This window comes from Staurois parvus, unplaced genomic scaffold (assembly GCF_062004578.1).
Source record: "Staurois parvus isolate SC_StPar_1 unplaced genomic scaffold, SC_StPar_1.0 ptg000188l, whole genome shotgun sequence".
Taxonomy (NCBI): domain Eukaryota; kingdom Metazoa; phylum Chordata; class Amphibia; order Anura; family Ranidae; genus Staurois; species Staurois parvus.
In genome coordinates, this window is record NW_028317984.1 from 1,541,284 (window position 1) to 1,559,130 (window position 17,847).

At 39.9% G+C, this 17,847-nt stretch overlaps 1 protein-coding gene across 2 annotated transcripts in view; it reads right to left on the reverse strand.

The window, feature by feature from the left end:
* LOC149462017 (synaptotagmin-2-like) overlaps positions 1-17,847 on the reverse strand; it is a 172,589-nt gene that overhangs the window by 13,309 nt on the left and 141,433 nt on the right. For both annotated transcript variants that reach the window (XM_089677584.1, XM_089677585.1), the window contains exon 8: positions 11,714-11,847. In XM_089677584.1, the coding sequence (XP_089533710.1) occupies positions 11,714-11,847 (134 nt within the window). The remainder of the gene's footprint in view (positions 1-11,713; positions 11,848-17,847) is intronic.

A 17,847-nucleotide genomic window follows, 5' to 3' on the forward strand; every position in this document is an offset into this window, starting at 1 on the left:
TAGGCTAAAACAGCTTGTGTTCCCCAAATGGAACTATATCCTTAAATTGCACCGTAGCAGTAATGGTGGTTACTCCTTAACAACGTGGCAGTAATGGTGGTTACTCCTTCAACGTGGCTCTCCTCTCCTGCCACTATCCCAACAAAGATCTCTCGCTCTCTTAATGCACTGGAGCACTCCTCCTTGGTATATCCTCAAAGGTCCAGCAAGCCCAAGAATGTCCAAGTGCTTGTATGAGGTGAGCGCATAAGATTAATATTCAAGTCACTGGGAATTGGGGCTAACATCATTTGGGAATTTTCACGTGCATCACTAGAGACTGATTTATTCATTATTTATTTACCATCAATCATGTTTATATTTATTTTTTTGTGCACATTGAATATTGATTATTTTCACTTTGTCACTTATGGTTGCACTATATTATGAATATATATATTGTGTATACACTATTATATGGACCGAATTCAAAATAATTTTTTGTGAAATTTACTACTATGTTATTAATAATAATTAGGAGTGTGGCACTATTGTAATATTTGTTGAATTTTCATGCACATTGGATGAGTATGTGTTTGGTGCTGACGAACCTATTTAAAATTAATTGGTGGCTCACAAGAGTGATTTTATTTTACAAAAATGCAATTTGCTGCGGGCAAAAAAGTCCCTCACCCTTTCCAAAAGACACCAGTTGAAAACGCACAGATGTGAACGTGACCCATAGGAAATAATTTTAAATGGACTGTATTGCCTTTCTGCAAATCTGAAAACACACTGCAAAAGGCATAGGTGTGAACCTAGCCTTAGGCTTTAAAAATTACTTGTAGCACATTTGACATTTTCCTCAGTAAGATTCATTATAAAATATTAGGGGGGGGGGGGGGAACAAAAAGAGAAATGAAATGTACAGCACAGTGAAGAAAAAAAAAAAAAAAAAAAAAAGGATAGTGTAAGAGTAAGAGACCATTTAACTACTTGAAGCCTGCTTAACCACTTGATGACCAGGCTATAGCTGAATGACAGCTACATCATGGTCGTCTAGTTCTGGGTGGGCGTCATATGACGTCCTCCAGAACAGCGGTTCCCGTGCGCCCCCGGCAAGCTCTGTGATTGCTGTGTCTTTAGGACACAGCTGATCACATGACATGGTAAAGGGTCAATCACAATGCCCTTTTACTATGTGATCAGCTGTGTTCAATGGCACAGCTGATCACAATGTAAACACAGTTGCCCGTTATCGGCTGCACTTTCCTCATGCTCAATGACCATTAGTGCCGCCAGTCAGTGCCTGTCAGTGCCCATCAATGCAGCCTATCAGTACCGCCTCATCAGTGCCCATCAGTGCAGCCTCATCAGCACACATCTGTGAAGGAGAAAAATTACCGGTTTGCAAAATTTTATAACAAAGAAAAAAAATGTTCTGGTCTTCTTTTGTTTAGCAAAAAATAAAAAACCCAGTGGTGATTAAATACCACCATAAGAAAGCTCTATACATCTCAAAAAAATTATAAAAATGTCATATGTGTACAGTGGTGCATGAAAATTGACTTGGGCAGGAAAGGGGTGAAAGTGCCCAGTAGGCAAGTGGTTAAAGAATATTTTCCATCACTGGTCTGTGTACCCATCTAGGTTATAAAAAAAAAAAAAAACAAAAAAAAAAAACAGACTACTGTCTGCAAGTACCACACAATAACTGCAAAAAAGTCACGTTTGGCACCAGACAGAAGTTTCGGTGGAAAATTTGATTTGTAAGGTGGAGAGGGGGCTAGAATGTAGGGACGTTTAGGTTATAATCTCCAACAAGCAGGGCCCTCTAATCCCCCTTTTATTGCAACTGTACTGTCTCCCTCCATTTTGTAAAGCGCTGCGCAAACTGTTGGCTCAAAGTCCAGTATAATAATTAGTGGTACTCCAAAATGAAAATCCTTGGACTGAGACTGAAACTGAAAATTCAGGATGCATTTGGCCAAAAAAAGAAACCGAAATGGAAGGTTTTTTTTATATATATATATATATATATATATATATATATATACACACACACACATACATACATATACAGTTGCAAGAAAAAGTATGTGAACCCCTTGGGATTACGTGGAGTTTTGCATGAATTGGGCATAAAATGTGCTCTGAACGTCATCTAAGTCACAACAATAGAGGAACACAGTCTGCTGAACATAATACTACACAAACATTAGATGTTGCCATGGTTTAATTGCACATAACATGTAAACATTCACAGTGCAGGGAGGAAAAGTGTGTGAGGCCCTAGCTTAATGACTTCTCCCAGAGCTAATAGGAGCCAGGAGTGAGCCAACCTTAACTCCAATCAGTGTGATGATATTGGATGTGTTGCTGACAGCTGTCCTGCCCTTAAAAAACACACAACTGTTTTGGGCTTACTGGTTTCAAGAAGCACTGTCTGATGTGAACCATGCCTCACAGAAAAGAGCTCTCAGAAGACCTACGATCAAGAATTGTTCACTTGCATGAAGCTGGAAAGGGTTACAAAAGTATCTCCAAAAACCTTGATGTTCATGTGTCCACGGTAAGACAGACTGTCTACAAATGGAGAAAGTTTAGCACTGTTGCTACTCTCCCTAGGCGTGGTCGTCCTGTAAAAATGACTGCAAGAGCACAGCGCAGAATGCTGCATGAGGTAAAGAAGAATCCCAGAGTGTCAGCTAAAGACCTACAGAAATCTCTGGCACATGCTAACATTTTTGTTGACACATCTACAATAAGGAAAACATTAAACAAGAATGGAGTACATGGGAAGACACCACGGAGGAAGCCATTGCTGTCCAAAAAGAATATTGCAGCACGTTTGAAGTTTGCAAAAGAGCACCTGGATGTTACACAGCACTACTGGCAAAATATACTGTGGACAGATGAAACCAAGATTGAGTTGTTTGGAAAGAACACACAACACTATGTGTGGAGAAAAAAAAGGCACAGCACACCAACATCAAAACCGCATCCCCACTGTAAAACATGGCGGAGGGAGCATCATGGTTTGGGGCTGCTTTGCTGCCTCAGGGCCTGGACGGATTGTTGTCATTGATGGGAACATGAATTCCAGAGTTTATCAAGACATTTTGCAGGAAAACGTACGACCATCTGTCCGACAACTGAAGCTCCGCAGAGGATGGGTGATGCAACAGGACAATGACCCAAAGCATACAAGTAATTCAACAAAACAATGGCTGCAACAGCACAGAATACGCCTTCTGGAGTGGCCCAGTCAGAGTCCTGACCTCAACCCGATTGAAATGCTGTGGCATGACCTTAAGAGAGCGATTCACACCAGACATCCCAAGAATATTGCTACACTGAAACAGTTTTGTGAAGAGGAGTGGTCCAAAATTACTCCAGATCGTTGTGCAGGTCTGATCTGCAACTACAGGAAATGTTTGGTTGAGGTTATTGCTGCCAAAGGAGGGTCAACCAGTTATTAAGTCCAAAGGTTCACATACTTTTTCCTCCCTGCACTGTGAATGTTTACATGTTATGTGCAATTAAACCATGGCAACATCTAATGTTTGTGTAGTATTATGTTCAGCAGACTGTGTTCTTCTATTGTTGTGACTTAGATGATGTTCAGAGCCCAATTCATGCAAAACTCCACGTAATCCCAAGGGGTTCACATACTTTTTCTTGCAACTGTGTGTGTGTATATATATATATATATATATATATATATATATATTATAGTTGTATTATATTGTAGTATATTAATATCATTTAAATGAATATGAATTTATTTTCAGCACCTTTTCGTCCAATAGGCTGCTTTCACACTGAGCAGTTTTTGCAGCGTATTTGCGTAACAAAAAAAAAAAAAAGGCCCAAGAAAGGCTCAAGAAAAATGCATCCCTTTAAATTCAATGTATGTCTTCAAACCAGTCATGCTTCTGGTGTTAAAAATCCTGCTTGCTGCATTTTTTGGAGCATATTTGGTGAGCTAAAAAAAAAAAAAAAAGAAACCAAAAAACTTACCTCCCTATTGAGGCCTTGTTCACACCAATGCGTCTTTTGGGCTTTTTGCAGAATGCACTGGAACTGACTGCACCGATGTAAGCTAGGGTCATTGGGATACACTGTGCATGCATTTTTGATGCAGGAAAAAAAAAGCACTGGACTATGGCTACATTCACATTGAGCTGAGTGTTACTCAGGCGTTTTTTTTTAGCACATTTGCAAAGAGTATATACTTTTTTCAGGCGTGTTTCATTTAGGCTTTTTTGCTCTGGCCAGTAAAAATAGAAATAGCAGCTGTTTAAGCTGATAATGCCTGAAAAAAAAAAAACCGCTTGAAAAAGCACTCATTTCCACTGTTCAGCCATTTCCATTCAAGTCTATGGGGACAAAATGCTCAGATCTACCTGAAAAGACGTGCAAGTACTTTTTTGACAGACAGGAGTTTTGCTACAGGCGACAGAAAGCTCATGTGTGAACAGGGCCATTGGAAATAATGTAATTGTACTTGTTGAGTGTTTTTGAGTGTTGAGCTTCAAACTGAAAAACACTCAAGTGTGTCTTTAATATTTCAATTAAAACTTTGTGGAATTAAAATGCTCAAGTGTGATCGGGCTCTTATGATTTGAAGAGCCTGGACATAATACCTTGCCGTGCTCAAATGTCACAACCAAGGCAACCATATAAGTGATAATATAAATATCGCTTTCAATTCCTCTCCATTCTTAATCTCACGATTATACCTCTCAGTATGACCATGCAGAAAAAGACAAAGGGGTGACCATCGCATAAAACCATTAAACACGTTTATTGACAAAGTATTGCACTCACATTCAAATAAGCAGATCAGAGCTGTGTACAGAGTATTCTCATATCCTGGGAACAGGTACACTTCCTGGTGTTAGAAAGCAGTGTGTAGACGTCTAATGCACAAGCTCCAGCTGATGCCTTTCGTCACATAAGTCGTCCGGGGTGTGGAAACTATGTGCAACCATCACTGCTGCTTTATATAGCCATCCAGAGAGGGAATGAGCCCCCTTAGATATATTAAAAATGTCCGCCGTGACACCAGACCTCCATATGGATTTAAAATGGCCGCCACTTGGCTAAACCAAGCCTCAGTGTAGATGTCATAGTAAATATAATTCCACCAAGCTTCAGTCTGGGGATCACCAGACCTCAATGTAAACTTAAAATGGCTGCCGCTTGGCGAAACCAAGCCTCGGTCTGGATGTCACAATAAGTAGAACACCACCAAACCTGGGGATTGGACTCCAACATGGCTGCCGTCAATATTTGTTTTATGTGGAATGCATAATAAATGTCTCTTCCACAGTGATCAATTAATATATCACCTCCCATAAACTTAAATAAATTGTGAATGAATTTATAATTATTTATAAACATAATCATATTCTAAAATCAAAAAATTAAATTTTTAATTCAAACCCTCTATGGATGGATACAGCTCAATACACACGCTATATACAAATGAGTCATACACATTTACCTAATTCAAGCATTACTGATAAAAGAACGAATGCCTCACTCAACATTCATGCCATGGGGGAAAAAAGATTTAAGCTCGTAAATCCACCATGTCTTTAATCGAGACACTTCCCTTTTGTGGGAACCCCCACGCCATGGTGCTTCATATCTATCGCCCAAAATTTGGTCCCCCTTATATCCTTATTATGATGAACAGCATAATGTTTGCGAACACTATGTTCCTTAATTCCTTTTTTGTAATGTTGCTAATGTGTTCGTTCACTCGTACTGAAAAGGACCTAATGGTCTTACTTACATATTGTTTCCCACAAGGACAAATAATTAAATAACATTTTTGGAAGTACATGTGATAAATCATTTTATAGAATGCGGTTTGGAAGTAACCGTAGATGTAAAATTATTCAATTTTCTGCACAAAACGTTATGTCGACAGACAGAACATTTCTTGCATGGGTAATACCTTTTGACATCATGAAAAAATATTAGTCGTACAGGAGGATCAACAAAATTTGGTGCCACTCCAGCATGAAGTGAAGATAGTCCTCTGAATACCAAAGCTGGTCTATTTGGGAGAACTGGGCCTAAAACCTTGTCATTTTTGAGAACTCCCCAATGTTTTTTAATAATATTTTGTACCTGCCTATATTGGGTCGAATATTAGCTTGCTCCATGTAATCCTCCAATTTGTAGCAATTACGTCTCAACATGATAATTTGACTCCAAGGTACTGATTTTAACCATGCCTTATGACGACAACTATCAGTCAAAATAAAAGAATTACGGTCAGTAGACTTAAAGAATGTTCTGGTGGACACTTGGTTGTTTACCATAATTTCTAAATCCAAAAATTGTCTAGAGTATGCACTTGCCTGAAAGGATAACAGAATTCCCCTATTATTCCGATTCAACTCATCTATAAACATTTGTAAAGATATTCCATCTCCCTCCCAAAGTAGGAGGATATCGTCTATATGTCTTACCCACAGATGTAACTGGGGTCGCACGCAAGAGTATATTTCATTCTCCTCCCATTTGGCCATAAATAAATTGGCCAGACTGGGGGAAAATTTAGCCCCCATGGCTACTCCTTTCCTTTGGATATAGTATTGCTCATCAAACCAAAAGTAACTGTGTTGAGTAGCGAATACGAACAGTTCCATAATGAATTCCTTTTGAGCCTCCAAGATCCGTGTATCCTTATTAATATAATATTCAATGGCACGAAGACCCAATGCATATGGAATCCAGGTATATAGTGATGCCAAATCTGCTGTTACTATCAAGGTTCCATCTTAAGCACCATGTAATTTAAAAGTTTGATGATATCCTTAGTATTCTTTATATATGAGAGTACATTTTTTACCAAAGGTTGTAGGTAAACATCAATGTACCTACCAATCCTCGCTGTAATTGAGTCTATCCCACTAATAATAGGATGCCCCAGAGGATGTTTTTGATCTTTATGAATTTTTAGGAGATAATAAATGGTCGGTATACAAGGAGCTAATTGGACAAGATAAGATTTCTTCTTTTTGTCTACAATATTATTTTTAAATTCTTAATTGATAATTTTGATTTTTTATATACAGCAAAGTGGGATTGTTTTTAAGTATCGCATAAGTCTCCCTATCACTCAATATGATTTGCATCTCCGCCAAATAATCAACTTTATCTAACACTACAATCCCTCCCCCCTTATCAGCAGGGAGTACTACCAGGTCTTCTCTCACAAAGTAACTTATGTCCACTGATTAATGGAATAGACAGAGAGGATTTCCTTATAGGTAATTGTTCATTGTCTTTCAAAACCAATTCTCTAATGATACTCACAGACGGATCCAAGGAACCAGGAGGATTATAAGTAGAGGCATTCGACAGACCAGAGTGAACAACCCCTAATGAGTTAACCTCAGGTCTGTGTAAAATAGGATCAGTAATCAAATACTGTTGAATGTTTATTTTCCGGATATATTTCTATATATCAAAAGTGGGAAATCTATCCAGTCGTTGCAGAGCAGCAAACTTATCTAAAACCATAATTTCATCCTTTGTGAGTACAACACTACTGAGATTAAAAATCCATGCACTACCTACAGTCAGGTCCATAAATATTGGGACATCGACACAAATCTAACATTTTTGGCTCTATGCACCACCACAATGGATTTGAAATAAAACGAACAAGATGTGCTTTAACTGCAGACAGTCAGCTTTAATTTGAGGGTATTTACATCCAAATCAGGTGAACGGTGTAGGAATTACAACAGTTTGCATATGTGCCTCCCACTTGTTAAGGGACCAAACGTAATGGGACAGAATAATAATCATAAATCAAACTTTCACTTTTTAATACTTGGTTGCAAATCCTTTGCAGTCAATTACAGCCTGAAGTCTGGAACGCATAGACATCACCAGATGCTGGGTTTCATCCCTGGTGATGCTCTGCCAGGCCTGTACTGCAACTGTCTTCAGTTCCTGCTTGTTCTTGGGGCATTTTCCCTTCAGTTTTGTCTTCAGCAAGTGAAATGCATGCTCAATTGGATTCAGGTCAGGTGATTGACTTGGCCATTGCATAACATTCCATTTCCTTCCCTTAAAAAACTCTTTGGTTGCTTTTGCAGTATGCTTTGGGTCATTGTCCATCTGCACTGTGAAGCGGCGTCCAATGAGTTCTGAAGCATTTGGCTGAATATGAGCAGATAATATTGCCCAAAACACTTCAGAATTCATCCTGCTGCTTTTGTCAGCAGTCGCATCATCAATAAATACAAGAGAACCAGTTCCATTGGCAGCCATACATGCCTATGCCATGACACTACCACCACCATGCTTCACTGATGATGTGGTATGCTTAGGATCATGAGCAGTTCCTTTCCTTCTCCATACTCTTCTCTTCCCATCACTCTGGTACAAGTTGATCTTGATCTCATCTGTCCATAGGATGTTGTTCCAGAACTGTGCAGGCTTTTTTAGATGTTGTTTGGCAAACTCTAATCTTGCCTTTCTGTTTTTGAGGCTCACCAATGGTTTACATCTTGTGGTGAACCCTCTGTATTCACTCTGGTGAAGTCTTCTCTTGATTGTTGACTTTGACACACATGCACCTACCTCCTGGAGAGTGTTCTTGATCTGGCCAACTGTTGTGAAGGGTGTTTTCTTCACCAGGGAAAGAATTCTTCGGTCATCCACCACAGTTGTTTTCCGTGGTCTTCCGGGTCTTTTGGTGTTGCTGAGCTCACCGGTGCGTTCCTTCTTTTTAAGAATGTTTCAAACAGTTGTTTTGGCCACACCTAATGTTTTTGCTATCTCTCTGATGGGTTTGTTTTGTTTTTTCAGCCTAATGATAGCTTGCTTCACTGATAGTGACAGCTCTTTGGATCTCATCTTGAGAGTTGACAGCAACAGATTCCAAATGCAAAAAGCACACTTTAAATTAAATCTGGACCTTTTATCTGCTCAATGTAATTGGGATAATGAAGGAATAACACACACCTGGCCATGGAACAGCTGAGAAGCCAATTGTCCCATTACTTTTGGTCCCTTAACAAGTGGGAGGCACATATGCAAACTGTTGTAAAACCTACACCGTGCACCTGATTTGGATGTAAATACCCTCGAATTAAAGCTGACAGTCTGCAGTTAAAGCACATCTTGTTCGTTTCATTTCAAATCCATTGTGGTGGTGTATAGAGCCAGAAATGTTAGAATTGTGTCGATGTCCCAATATTTATGGACCTGACTGTATATTTTTCTCTTTTTTTCATTGGTATCTCCTCCCCCCTCTAGACCCTCTTTGTTCTAGGCCCCTCTTTTTCCTTGCATGTATTGGGGAAAATCCTGTTGGTATAGATTTGGGGACACCTGGTTATAATTATACAGTAAGGGGGAAGTATCAACATCCCCACCATGTATGGACATGGATTGTCCTCTAATGGAGAATATCTGTTATAGGTGGGGACATGACCCCTCTCCCCTTGTGTGTATCCTTGGGGACCATGAGAATCTCCAGGATACCCTTTGTTTTTTGTGTGGACCAATAATCAGGCTTCCAAAAAATTATTGGATTGTGGGGGGCCCCTATATCCATTATTATAAAATGAAGGGGTCCTATATGTGTGGTGGTCCTTTCCTCTATGCGGGGACCCACATGCATATCCATATTGGCTGTTTATTTTTATTAGGGAGGCCCCTATATGGTTGATTGGGTGTCCTAACATTAGGTCCTTTCCAACTCATTTGGGGTGGTTGTGTCAGTGGGGGTGGTCAACCACCTCTAAAGGGAGGCTGACCATGACAAATAGGATGTTGTATGTTGGGCCTCTGATTAACCCCATTTTGAACATCATTATGTCCTTCCTTTTTCATCTCTGTATTAGTATCTTTTTTCTTTTGCCAGCCAAAGACTGAACCTGACTCAATCTCCAACATCTCAAATATACTTCCTTTCCTTTTTTCCCCCCTTTGTTCATGTTCTTCCTTATCAAGGGAATTTTTTAAATTGGTAGATAAAGAAGCATATTCAGTAGATTGCTTAAACTGTAGGAGTTTATCTTTGATTTCCTTGATCTCCCTATCAATAGCATCAAGTTTATTCAGTTTTCTGCCCACCAGGAATCTTAAAAGATGAACCCCTAATTCATTAAAATACCTATTACCATTGCCCCAAACAGTATTCTATAAAATCATTTATCACACGTACTTCCAAAAATCTGGTATATTTAATTATTTGTCCTTGTGGGAAACAATATGTAGGTAGAACCATTAGGTACTTTTCAGTACGAGTTAACGAACACATTAACATAAAGGGATTAAGGAACATAGTGTTCCCAAACATTATGCTCTTCATCAAAATAAAGATATAAAGGGGGGCCAAATTTTTGGCGATAGATATGAAGCACCATGGCGTGGGGGATCCCACAAAAGGGGAGTGTTTCAATTAGAGACATGGTGGATTTACGAGCTTAAATCTTTTTCCCCGCTATGGCATGAATGTTGAGTGGGATATTAATTATTTTATCAGGAATGCTTTAATTATGTAAAAATGGATATGACTCATTTTTATATAGCGCTGTATATTGAGCTGTATCCATCCATCCATAGAGGGTTTGAATTAAAATTTTAATTTTAGCATTTTAGAATATGATTATGTTTTTAAATAATTATACATTCATTCTCAGTTTAAGTTTATGTGAGGCGATATATTGATTAATCACTGTGGAAGAGACATAATTCATTATCCATTCCACATAAGACAAATAATGATGGCAGCCATGTTGGAGTCTGATCCCCAGACTGAGGTTTGGTGGTATTATATTTATTGTGACATCCAGACCGAGGCTTTGTTCAGCCAAGCGGCAGCCATTTAAGTTTACATTGAGGTCTGGTGATCCCCAGACTGAGGCTTGGTGGAATTAGATTCATTATGACATCTAGACCGAGGCTTGGTTTAGCCAAGCAGCGGCCATTTTAAAACCATATCGAGGTACAGTGTCACGGCGTCCATCTTTACTTTATCTAAGGGGGCCCATTCCCTCTCTGGATGGCTATAAAAAGCAGCGGTGACGGTTGCAAATAGTTTCCACACCACAGACTATGTCATATGTGATGAAACACGTTGGAGAAGCTTGCGCATTGGACGTCTACATGCTGCTTTTTAACACCAGGAAGCGTACCTGTTCCTGGGATATGAGAATACTCTGTACACAGCGCTGATCTACTTATCTGAATGTGAGTGCAATACTATATATCAATAAACGCGTTTTATGGTTTTATGCAATGGTCGCCCCTTTGTCTTTCTCTGCATGGTCATACTGAGAGGTTTAATCGTGAGATTAATAATGGAGAGGAATTGAAGGCGATATTTCCATCCAGTACCAAGATCTAACTTCCTCCAATTCTGAGGGATTTGGTGTATATAATCTCATGCGTTTGTGACTCTTGTATAAGGGTCCATATATTCTGGTAAGAGTCCCACCATTTTCTGGTGGTGGAGCACTAATCATACTGAAGACAAATGGTGATCTACTGCATGGTTCAAAATACTGGGACTATTTTCACATTTGGACTTATTTATATTATCACTTATATAGTTGCCTTAGTTGCAACATTTGAGCACGGCAATTTATTTATAATATTTGTATACAATTGACCTGATTGTCTTTCCAGCAGCTTTTTTCATTTATTCACTATGTGCATAGCTTTGTTTCTTTTTTGGACATAATACCTGTATCTGCTCAAATGGAATCTCAAAACTGAAAGACTCATTGAAATATGGATTCAGTGTCTTTTTCTTCACTGTTGTTTTCTTCTTTTTGAGACGTTTTCCATTCTGCATCAAATGGATTTTTACATAAGGATCTAAAAATAAGAAAGCAATTATGAGCAAAAATAACACGGTACACAAAAACTATAGATCGTAGCATGGCTGATGTAAAGAAAGCATAGGACAAGAGTGCAATATAATAAGTCTTTCATTGTCAAATCCTCATAAGGAAAATGTGTTCCTTTCTGAAGTCTGCCACATGAACTGCTTTCATGTTACTATGTGAGAAAGCAAACTCAACAGCAAAACCACTACAATACCAATACTGTCTCAGGAAAAAACTGACAGCAGATGCTTCCTCCCTGGTCAGCCTCGTGTTAAGTACTAATCCAAAGGAAGCCAGTAAGTGTCGAGGGCTGCCAGCTGCTGGATAAAAACTTCATCTACCAGAAATTAGAAGCTGACAAAAGGTTGAGCTCAGTCACTAGAAGCCACCAAAGGCCAGAAACTGTTTTCCATGTAAATACACAACCTTCAAACAAAGTCTTATACACAAACGATACACACAATTTTACAAATAAAACATGTAAAACTCACAATAACACAGTTTTAAAAAAAAAAAAAAAGAGAAAATACAGATTGCAGTATGGAACTGATTGCAGTGATTATGAGAAGTTTGCAAAACCAAGCATCAAGGTCCTGTGACCAAAATAACCACTACAGAATTACTCACCTTCCTTGGAGTACAGTACATCAAAGGACACAGGAGAGTTAATTATTAAATAATTGGGTTATGTTTCACCCAATTTATTTGTTTTATCAGCAATTAATATCAGAATGAAACCAAATGGTAGGGATCTGTGCCCTGTGAAATACTGCAAGAAAGGAATTTTACAGATAAGTAAAAAATTCTGTATACTTATTCGTACATCACAGCATTTAGGATAATTACTTTTTAGATCACGGACATCCAAAAGCATTCCCATGAGGGACAAGCAACAGAAAACAGTGGCTAACAGGCCCATTACTAACTATCCACTTAACATAACAAGAAGAACAACTGACTGGCACTCACAGGGCCGCATGGCAGACTTTCTGACCAAGACTCATCTGCTGTAGCCTGAACATCACCCTGGTAAAACTTTGCAAAAGTATGATCAGAGGTGGCCACTTTGCTAGCCTGTGAAACTAAAGGTCTGATGTTGAAAAGTCCAGGAAGCACCAACACTTCTGGTAAAGTCGTCCTTCACAGGAAATGGAGGCACCCTACCTTCAAGTACTTCTGAGTAATGATTTGCCACCTAGCAATTGTGGATCGGGAGACAGTGTCTTTCTGAGAGCCTTTAGCCAACATGATTAGGGCATCAGATTGATGAGATGAGGCTGTGGCTGTGGGGTAGACTCACACAGCCTTGACCACATCCAAACCATGGAGAGCAATCATTTTAGGATTTTTTAAAGCTGGACAAAAGGAATGCAATACTATGTCTGGATTTGAAATGAAACACAGAAATTATTTTAGGCAGGAAGAAACTATGTGGACTCAACACCACCTTGTGCTTGTGAAACACAAGAAAAGGCTCCTAACAGAACGAAGCTGCAAGCTTGGACATCCCTCATACTGATGTGATTGCTATGAGAAATGCAACCCTGTGTGATAGGTGAGTGAAAGAAATACACCACATTAATTTAAACGGTGGTCTCTGAAGGACTGACAATCATACTGGTGGAACAATATGAGCCATCACTTGTAAAAAGGCTCGGAAGAAAAAGTCAGTCTCTGAAGACACCACCAAGGCAGAAAGCTGACCTTTCATAGTCCTCAGACCTTGTCAAGTCCTGACTGAAGGAAGGATAACACCTATGCCACAGACTATTTCCTGGAATGAAGCTTTCCTTTTTTGCACCCAGCAAAGTATGCTTTCCATATAGAGGTTTTTCTGTTCTTCAGCAACGTGGGAATCATAGAGTCAGCAAGGCCCCCATGCCTCAGGATTTGGGTTTCTACAACCCAGCCATCAATGCTAGAGACTGTGAAACATGCATGGAATTTTGGGAAAGAAGGTCCAGATGGTCTGGGTAGGACCCAAGGAGAGTCTGCTAAGAGTCTAAAAATGTCTGAGAACCTTTTTTTTCATAAAATTACATGTAGCAGTACATAACTCATCAAAAGTATATAAAACTCAAGAAAACAAAAATAAACAATACACATCAGTGAAAAATAAATCAACTGTGAAAAGTAGTGATCCAATCCCAAATTCAAATTGTCCCAATAACATCATTCACTTTCCAAACATGCTTGTATTAAGGACACACTCCCTGCTCACCTTAAGATTTGACCTAGATATTATATTAGGTCAAATGCATTTGTTGGAATGTATATCCTTCATATTGCAATAAATCCGTGCTTTACTCCCTCCAAATAAATCTTCACTCAGTTATGGCTCCAACCGTGCATAAAAACAAAATATATTCCGTAGTGCAACACTGTTTCAATAAACTACACACTAAGTGAAATAAACGTATGCACTCACATTGAATAGACACAACGTGCTCCACAACAAAGTGTTTCAGTATTCACACTAACGTGTACAATTATCCATAGTGCTTCCTGTCATTAATACATGTACCATGCACTCACCTTCTTCCTTGACCTATATTGAAAATAGGCACTTTAAAAGTTGGTCAATCTCTGCTCATCCACTGCTAGTTCCCACTAGGATGGTATATGCTCAAGGGAAACTAAGACAAATTATAGTGCAACCCCATATAGAATTCTGCTTTATTATAACAAAATTTACTCACAAAAGTGCACAGATAAAAGGCATAAAAATCCAATGTCAAAGGTGGTTCCTCTCACCGCACTCTCACCAGTTTGTGCATTACCAGAAGTAACACCACTAGGCACTGGCCAATGCATTGCATCACTGGTCACATGACTTCCTAAGGGATGGAGGGAAGTCTGAGAACCACACCCTCTTGGGACAATTCGGTGCAGTGAGAATCAACAGAATATCTTCCCTCTCTATCTTCCGAAGCCGAGGTTGAGAGGGGGAAATGCACAAGTCAGGCTGAACAGATTCGACGGATTGATTAAGGGCATCTACTCCAAATAATCAAAAACTTTCGCTGTGCAAAAACAAAAAAAAATATGATGTGTGTGTGTGTAAACAAAATGTCAGGAAGCTCGCACTCTGATAATTCACCCACAGAAAACAATATGTGAATCAAATACTTAAAAATGAGCATTGCTAAAGATTGAAAAATACACTAACCCTGTGAAAACATAAAACATGCAATAATCACATCTCTAACACTTGTGCATCAAAAAACAAAATTATGTGAAAAATTAGGCAATCAAAATATGAAATTATATCAGTGCCCAAAGTGTTCCAGGGAAGAAAAAAAAAGGCAGGGCCATGCCCAGGCTAAGGCCCGCATATATCAATGTGATGGCTCCAGGGATAACTTTCATCTACTGTGCATCTGTCCTGAGGCCATCTCTTTATTGCTCCTGCAGGAGAAGACTGTCCAGATACCCAAGAATAGGGATCCCCTGGCTCACAAAAGAAAATACACTGGGGACAGCATCTTTGTGAAAACTTGCGATGTCATGGCTAGGCCAAAAAGCTTGATGCCCAGGCCTGGAAATCTCCCAGAGGTAAGCAACTGCTGATTGTACAGATTCGATATGGAACTCATGAACTTGTAAGAACCTGTTCAAACACTGCAAGTGCAGAATGGGCCACACACTGCCATTTGGCTTTGGCAGTTTGAACAGGTTTGATCTGTAATAGTGAAACCTTTCTGGTTCTGAAACAGGTACAATAAGCACATTGATGGTGTGAAGGAAAAACACAACTCCAGCTTGTAGCCCCTGGACACAACCTTCTAGACCCATACACTGTAGATAACTTGTGATTATATGGCTGCAAAGTCTACCATGTGCCTTTACCCAGCCCCTTCATTGGGAAGATGATGCCGATCTTGGCAAGATTCAGGACTTTTTCTGATGGAAAGTTTTCTGTTTAACCCCAGAATTGTGAAAAGAAAAAAAAGGAACTCCTCTTTGTTCCAGATAAAGAGGACTTCTGTTCTGGAGGCTTCTGTTGTTTCTCTAGGGGTAAGAGGATGCTCTTTCTTTGATTTTTTTTTTTTGGATAAACATATCCTGAGCTTTGCTAAAGAAGTGTTCACCTTTGAAAGGCAAACGTTTTTAACATTTTAACTGCTTCTTGCAGGATAGCTCTGCTGACCAACCTTTAAGCAACAGCACACACCTCATGTGTATTGAAATATACCCCAGGTGAGAGTTGCTGGAGAAACTCTTCCAAATCATCTATGCCAGGGGTGGCTAACCTGTGGCTCTCCAGCTGTTGTGGAACTACATTTCCCAAGAGGCATTGCAAAGATGGGAAGTTACTGACTTGCAGAGGCATGATGGAACTTGTAGTCCTGCAGCAGCTGGAGAGCCGCAGGTTGGCCACCCCTGATCTATGCAGAAGTGCAACGCTTCAGGGAAGAGCTCCCAGTGCTTCCTAGCCAACGAACCAAACTGAAGGTTCCAACTTCATCTGACATACACTTTGCCCATACCAGCAAAGCTTGACAAACTCCCATGGAAGCAATGGTGGGTTACCTGGACGCACTGGTGAAGGAAAAGAAAGCCTTAAAAAGGTATTTAAAGAGGAACTAAACTGTATCTGAGTACCACAAACTGAAAACACGCTTTATTCTGTTAAGAAATCACTTTGAAAAACACCCCCTTACATTTCTAGCTGAGGCCATCTTGAGTAAAAGGCAGAAGATTGATGTAGCAATTGGTGGAATTCAACTACCCTTAGCTCAGGCATGAAGACAGGCGGTGTGCTTAGCTGAGAAGGCTAAGGTGAAAAAAAACAAAAATAAACAGACTCATAGGATGTGACACATAACTTTGGCCCAGGTCAGAAACCAGAAAGCAACTGTACCAGTAAATATGGCATACCTTCCTATTAATTTCCTAATGTTAGCAGCTTAAGGGTTAAAAATAGGTAATGTTGATTGAGAGGATTTAGTTCCACTTTAAACTTTTTGTCTGTAGGTCCCTGAACACCTGTACATTGCCCACGGGTGCTGTAAGGGTTATATTTAAGTAACACACCACAGGGTCCACAACAGTAACGGCTTCACTTTTTGCAGAAACTTTCTTCCATGTTGCATGAACACTTAAGCCCAGTCCACCTTGGAGAAGCTGCTGAAAATTTATCCTTGGATACGAAGGTCCCAGAAGATGGCGCCCTTGCGAAGATGGCATTAGTATGAAGCCAGATGTTGTCTAGGAGCAAGAACCAGTTTGCTGCCCCATAAGACAAATTGTGAATTGAAGACTGCCTCCTGCAGCAAGGCACTGTAGTCCACCTGGTCCTGATCCTTCCCTGATACCAGATCCTCCATTCCTGTCAAACAAACAAGGGTGAGCAATACTCACAATTCTGAGTAAGAGCACCAATAACGGGGGGAAGGGTAGCTTCCCAGTGTCCCACCACCTAAAGGCTTCAGGGTCCCCAGTCATGCTGCAAACTGTGCTGTAGGAACGCTGAAATACAAGTCCTTCTCAGCTGCTGTTCTCAATAAGAAATGAAGAAATGGGTGATTCCAAGATGGCATCTGCACATGGCCAGTGCAGTCTCCCAGCCAAACCTGCGCAGTAGCACAATGGGGCAGGGTCATTCCTATATATTAGCATCATTGGGCCGCTCCTGCTTTGTAGAACAAATATCAGCTTTTTAATGCATCAAACAGGGTGGCATATGTGTGCCCTGTCCCAACAAGTACACCCACAGTAACCTCTAGTAATGCTGTACTAGCCAGGACTCGTGGATCCTCCATTAGTCTGATGAACTGCCCCAACGTTGGGGAGAAAACACAGGGGAATTCTCCCACAAAAAGGCTCAATCTTCACTTTCTCCAGAATATGCATACCCTTTGAAGTCTCCAAGAACTGGGCTCTGATGCAGTGGACCTGTAAAGAAACCCACCAGCTAACATACAGATGCAACTATCTTCCAATGCAGCTTGCAAGCCGTTCCATTCTTCCACTGGGGTCCAGGTAA